Genomic DNA, 6637 nt, shown 5'->3' with positions numbered 1-6637 from the left:
GGCGCAGGCGCGCTGCTGCGGTGCGCGGGGGCGGGGGCGCCCCTCCGGTCCGCCAGGGGGGTTTGGCGGGGTGAAAGGTTGCGAAGATGGCGACGGCCTTGAGCGAGGAGGAGCTGGACAATGAAGACTATTACTCGTTGCTGAACGTGCGCAGGGAGGTGAGGCTTGCGGCGAGACGCCGTCTGGGCGGAGGCCGTGCCCGGTGGTTCGGGAGGGCCGGGCTGACGGCCACCGCTCCGTCCCCGCCACGGGCGGCCGGGACCCGGCGCGGAGGCCGCGTGACCCCGCCCGACATGCGCGACCGCCCGCCGACCGGGCGGTCCCCACCGCCTCGACCCCGGCGCCGAGGGTTGTCCCGGCCGGCCTCTACCCCTGCTCCCGGCGGCCGGGGCGCCGCGTCCTGTCAGGGCCAGAGGGCCTGGTACCCACAGGAGGGAAAGGGTCCCCGAGGTGGAGGCTATAAGAGTGGGGTTCCCGGTCCTCCAGGACCCGGTGCCTCGCCCGGCTCACAAACTTGCCTCGGCCGAGGAGCTGTGTCATCGCCCCCAGCCGGCAGAATGGGAAACTGAGTCTCAGGCACCAAGGTCAAGGCCACGAGGGAACTTTCCCACGGCGTCTGTCGGTTCCCGAGTATTCCTGGGAACGTCCCGCTTTTGAAGTGAATCCAGGCCCGGAGGCACGTGTCTTGCGGCCTCCTCTCCCCTGAGCGGCTGTCCGGAAATTGAAGGAAGAGCCTCCCATACCTACAGCCTCAATTCAGAGGCCGCAGATTAGGAAGAAGCTGTAAAGCTAGGAAAGCAGCGGTGCCCCAAGCACGGCCTCAGCATGTGCGCCCCTCTCCACTCGCAAGTGTTTGCACCTTTTCCTCACCCAGTAAAAGATAGAGACTAACACTGTGTCTGGCATGTAGTAGGGGCCCAGTAAGTTTCCTTCCTTGTTGACTAGTCCAGTTGACATCAGCGTGAAGGGCAGGAAGGCTTCCAAGGTCAGGTCATAAGGTGGATCATTTATCTCCAAGCTGCTGGGTTTGGTCTTCTCAGCCTTGCTAGAGAACTTTTAATTCCATCTTAGTTTTCCCAGTGATCACAGTTAGCCAAGTTAGGTAAGGCAGGTCAAGTATGTGTTGTCCATAAGTGTTGGTGTGCATGGTGTCAGCGATAGCTAACATTTTTTGAGTACTACTTTGTGCAGGGCCACCATGCTGAGTGAACATTTCCTATGACGTTACCTTGTTTAATTCTCACCCCAGCCCCTAAGGTAAGTATTATGATAATCCTTGATTTATAGCTGAGAAAACTGAGGCCAAGAGAGGTTAAGTAACTTGCCCAAAGCAATACCAGTGGAAAGGCAGGAACCTGAATTCAGCCCTCAGAAGTCTGACTGGAGCCTCAGCTCTTGACTTCTACACTCTGCTGCCTTTACCAGTCAGACTACAGAGCTGCCAGTTGTGGTACTGTGTCCTTGGGCACCCACATAAAAATCCCTCAAATATATTAGCCACCTCATGAAAATGTCCAGTGAAATATCTGGGGGAGCTGCGAATCGTGTTAGGCTGCCATAGGCACCTGGAGGTTTTTGTAACCAATGAACAGTAAGGCTTTGGGTAAATCACTTCTTTGGCCTTCGGTTCCTTTCCCTTTGAATGAAGTGGTTTGACTAGTTACTAAGTTTTCTCCAGTTCTTAGAAGCAAAGCAGTAAATGAAACCACCTTTTCTGAAACCAGCCTTTTTTTCTTTCTTTCTTTCTTTCTTTTTTTTTTTTTAAAGAGTTTATTTATGGGGCACCTGGGTGGCTCATTCGGTTAAGTGCCTGCCTTCGGCTCAGGTCATGATTCCAGGGTCCTGCTCATGCTCTGTCTCTNTCATTCGGTTAAGTGCCTGCCTTCGGCTCAGGTCATGATTCCAGGGTCCTGCTCATGCTCTCTCTCTCTCTCAAATAAAGAAATAAATAAATATCTGAAAGATTTTATTTATTTGAGAGAGAGAGCACAAGCGGGGGGGTGGGGGCAGAGGAAGAGGGAGAAGCAGACTCCCCACTGATCAGGGAGCCCACCCTGCCTGGGCTGGATCTTAGATCCCTGGGATCACAACCTGAGCCGAAAGCAGACACTTAGCTGACTGAGCTGCCCAGGCTCCCTGGAAACCAGCCTTTCTTAACCCAGACTATAAACGAGTGCTATCAGTAACTGAGCAGCAATTTACCCATTTACCAGGCTTACTGAATCTTGGGCAGGTGCATATGATGAAAAAGATCTAGAATAATAGGCTTGGCCAGAGTCCTTGGTAAACGTTAGTCAAAGGTATACCTTGAAACTGCTGGAATCTTAAGACTTGTCATTGTTACTGGACTGATGAGTGGGAGCCAAAGAAATATTCCTTTAAAAAAACGTTACTNAGGAGCCTGACGTGGGGCTCGATCCCATAACGCCGGGATCACGCCCTGAGCCGAAGGCAGACGCTTAACCGCTGTGCCACCCAGGCGCCCCAAAACGTTACTTTTCCTAATGAGTTACGTCACTTCTCATATTTATGGCTGTGAGTGAAATCCCTCCGAAACACGTTCTCTCGCTGAAGTCACTTTGCGTTCTCTTTGTCAACAAAGGGACAGTGTGAAATGTCAGGGTGTGCAGATCTTATCTTTCAAGATTCTACTGGAAGAGAAGCTCTCAAGGTGATCTTTGGACTTGATATTTACTAGGATTTTGGGGGGAGAGGGAGGAATCAGAAATCAACCTGAAGTTGAAATAACATGATTTAGTTGGAGAGTTAGAAGAAAAGTAGAAGTAATGTTAACTCTTATATCTGTTGATGTATTTGCTGTCAGTCCTATAGCTATATGCCATTTGAGTTTACCTGTAGGAGGCATGATCCCCTTCCTGCCAGTATTTCAGAATACCTTCAAGAGAGTACCTTCGACACTGTGTTCCAGAAGTTGAGAGACTTTCCCCTAGAAATCCCAAATGGAAGTAACCTGACACAAAACCAGGAAGTTCTATTTAAAATTTTAAAAATTACAAGCCTAAAGTATGGTTACCATTGGAGTAATACAGAAATGTCAAAAATCAGCTTACAAATCTCTTTTTCCAGGTTTTAAACTTCAAAATATCTCCTCATATTGTATTTCAGAGAGTGAAGCAGACAGCGAGACAGGACCAAATGCTTCTCTAAACAAGACTTACGTGATCTTTAATGATTCCCTTTCTCCACTGTTCTGAATTTCCTGTTTACACAGTAGAGCTACTGTTACACTGAGCCAAGGGAGTAATTTATCATTAACCGGGCACATTAAAACCAGATTGGCATCTCTGGTTTAGTGTAGTCAAGTGCATCATCAGGTGCCTAAAATCTAACTGATCTGAGATTTCCTTTTTTTTTTTTTAAGATTTTATTTATTTATTTGACAGAGACAGCGAGAGGGGGAACACAAGTAGGGGGAGTGGGAGAGGAAGAAGCAGGCTCCCAGCGGAGGAGCCTGATGCGGGGCTCGCTCCCAGAACGCCAGGATCACGCCCTGAGCTGAAGGCAGACACTTAACGACTGCACCACCCAGGCGCCCCTGATCTGAGATTTCTGAGATGATTTTCCAAAATTTATTTAGAGAAAGGATTCCTGACCAATCAGCGAATTTTTCTTGATCTTTATACATTTTATAGACATTTTAATTGACACCTTCTAATCTGAATTTATGCCTAATTCACTCAAATTCCTACTTTATCAGTGTTGTATTACCATTAAAAGAAACTCTTTCATTTTTATGCATGACATTCAGCAGTGTTTATAACCCATTTTAAGATCTTTGGTCCCAATCAATTTAGCTTTAAAGGGGCCAGTCTTTTCAAGTTCTAAACACTTTTAAAAAGCCCAGTTAAGTAAAAGATAAACTTAATGTGAAAAGGTTTATTCCTTGCAGTCCATATATGGAGGTGAGTATTCTGGGATTTCCATCCTTCCATACCAGCCTTGAAACTAGAATTGCAAAATTGTCACCCACCAAGAAGAAGTTTCCCCAGAGTCCCTTCACTTTCATTCCTTCCCTGGTTTAGAGTGTATTGGTCTTTGTACAATTTTTGGTTGTCTGGATTTCTCTAGCTGGAGGTTACAGTCACAGAGTGAGACTAAACATTCAAATTTGGCCTGCAGATGCAATGGGTTGGAGCAGTAGAGGAAGGTCTGCTAACCACTGTCCAGATTGACCTAGGGGGACGTCACGCATCCCGGCAACCAGGATGGCTTGGATGTCTTTAGAAGTTGAGTGTAGGGGCGCCTGGGTGGCACAGCGGTTAAGCGTCTGCCTTCGGCTCGGCGTGATCCCGGCATTATGGGATCGAGCTCCACATCGGGCTCCTCAGCTGTGGGCCTGCTTCTTCCTCTCCCACTCCCCCTGTGTTCCCTCTCTGCTGGCTGTCTCTATGTCTGTCAAATAAATAAATAAAAATAAAATCTAAAAAAAAAAAAAGAAGTTGAGTGTAGACTATCAGCCAACCCAGGTGCACACTTAGTTTCCTAAAGCAGCGAGGTGCTCTGTATTTTTTCATCCGTTGCCGATCTAACCTTGTGATGGGCAGGTAATTTAGTCCTAAGGAGAGATACCAAGATAGGTCTGAGAAGGTCATTCCTTCAGTGAGTTTCCCATCAACTACATGATGTTCAAAGTTCGGTATTTATAACAATGACTGCTTAAAACATGTGCATTCAGCAGGTAGTGTTAAGCCCTTGTTGTCCAAAAACCCAGCTTAGGCAGGTGGTCCCCTTCCCAAGGTGTTGGGTAAGTGAAGAGGCCGAGTAGCAAGGTCACTAGGAGCAGGAGTCACAGCCCACACTGCCCCTGGACGACAAATCATGGAACCTCTTCAAGTCTCCACTTACTCACGTGCTGCAGTACTTCTGAGTTACTGAGAGTGTGGGAGGCAACGCCTTACAGCTTTGCAGCCAGAATGTCCTGTGTCCGAATCTTTGGGGGGGGGGCGCCTTGGCTTGGGTTCATGCCCCTGGGCCAGTAGTTTACCCTTTCTGCTTCCTGTTTTCTCTGACTTTGAAATGTAGGGAACTGGCCGGAAGGGATTAGGCGCTTACTGTGAGCTGGGATGTTGTATATTGGAAGTATTGCAGTGTAACAGGGATATGTATACACTGCCTTGTACAAGTAGATGTTCGTTTAATATTTATTGTTATTTCTTGAATTTTGATAAAGCATTAGGGTTTGCTTATTTTAAAAGGACATACATGTACATTGAAAACTTCGGTAAACCTGATCCTGGTAAAATTTGCTATTCATCTGTTATATTAATTTAAAAAAAATAGTGCCAGAATTTTTGGTAAGCATCAGGTTATGAATTCCTAAAGGTTTCTTTTCTCTTTCTGTTCAATATACTGAGTTTCTTATCTTCAAAAGACAGTTGTCTCTCTGAACTCTGCTTCCTGCACCGTCATGAGTTTCATTTAGAGGGCAGCGGGGAGGAGCTCCCAGAAGGCGGAGCTAAGCTCGGGAGTAGCGGGGAAGGGGTAGTCCACAAGACGGTGTCTGGGGTAAAAGCCAAGTGGGACCCAAAGATAGAACTCTTGTGAGCTGTCAGCTCCTAAGGGGTCAGGCAGGGAGGGCAGAACCTCCCTGATCAGAGGCCTGAGCGACAGGACAGAACACTGGGGTCAAGAGCGTGCTGGGGGGGTGGGGATTCAGAGAGGCTTCCCGTGGTCTTGCTTCTGGGTGGGGAGGGAGTTCTTAGGATGCGCAGTAAGTTCCAGATATCACCTTGTAATATGCTTAGCAAACACCGTGAGGTTAAATCTTAAAATGTGTTTTCTTTAATGAACCATGAGCTAGTTATTACCTTTCTGCTTTGGGCATTTTAAACAATTGCTTCTTGAAATTTTAATGCTCCAGTTCTACATTATCTACCAAAATACCTCTTTTTGTTTTTTTTTTTTTTTGCTTTGTTAAAGAGAATTCAATTGAAAACTTTAATATTTGCTGTGAGTTCAGTTGTAAACAATGGATGAGGAAAATATGAGACACAAGAGCAATGTGTTTTGCCTGGCTGTGGAATTTTAGTGTTTATTTTTATTAAACTTTCATTTTGATTTTATTTATACCCTACCTTGTTCAAGAAAGGATTTAAGACAACTTACAGGGATGAATGAGTAAAACAGCATAAAAGTTTAAAAGGGGGCGCCAGGAGGGGAAAAGACCGTTGGGAACACTGCTGCTTTTTACCACCATTGTGGCCCATACTTGATAAAGCTCCCATTCCCTTGAAGGAGCTTGGAGCCCCCTCCAAGTTCATATCCTGGTAGCTAGGTCCTTTTTGGCTCTTGGACTGTTGGAACCACTTGTGCATGCAGCGAGCGCAGTGTCACCTCCCCAGTTTTCAGGAGCCAGAACATTCTTCAGTAGTAAAATGCCAGCAGACATCAACCACGAGAAGTCTGCATGAGTGGGCAGGATATAACAGATGGACACAGACGAGAGAAAGTATAAGGTCAGGCTTTTCGGAAAAAATAAGCCAAGTTCTTTATGTGAAGATAGGATCTGAACCATCACTTCTGACCCGAAAGGAACTGGAGCTCATTTTCCCAAGATGCTGCCCCTTTTATTGACTGCTGTGTCTCAAGGGCACCAAGTACACATATGGACATGACC

General features: G+C 46.9%; 1 protein-coding gene across 2 annotated transcripts in view; it reads left to right on the top strand.

The window, feature by feature from the left end:
- Nucleotides 1-55: 55 nt before the first annotated feature.
- The window catches only part of DNAJC11 (DnaJ heat shock protein family (Hsp40) member C11), a 75208-nt gene continuing 68626 nt past the window's right edge, over nucleotides 56-6637 (top strand). For both annotated transcript variants that reach the window (XM_034671155.1, XM_002923849.4), the window contains exon 1: nucleotides 56-158. In XM_034671155.1, the coding sequence (XP_034527046.1) occupies nucleotides 87-158 (72 nt within the window). In that variant the 5' untranslated portion in view covers nucleotides 56-86. The remainder of the gene's footprint in view (nucleotides 159-6637) is intronic.

Source organism: Ailuropoda melanoleuca, chromosome 11, assembly GCF_002007445.2.
Source record: "Ailuropoda melanoleuca isolate Jingjing chromosome 11, ASM200744v2, whole genome shotgun sequence".
NCBI lineage: Eukaryota > Metazoa > Chordata > Mammalia > Carnivora > Ursidae > Ailuropoda > Ailuropoda melanoleuca.
This window is presented reverse-complemented; position numbering and strand designations above follow the sequence as displayed.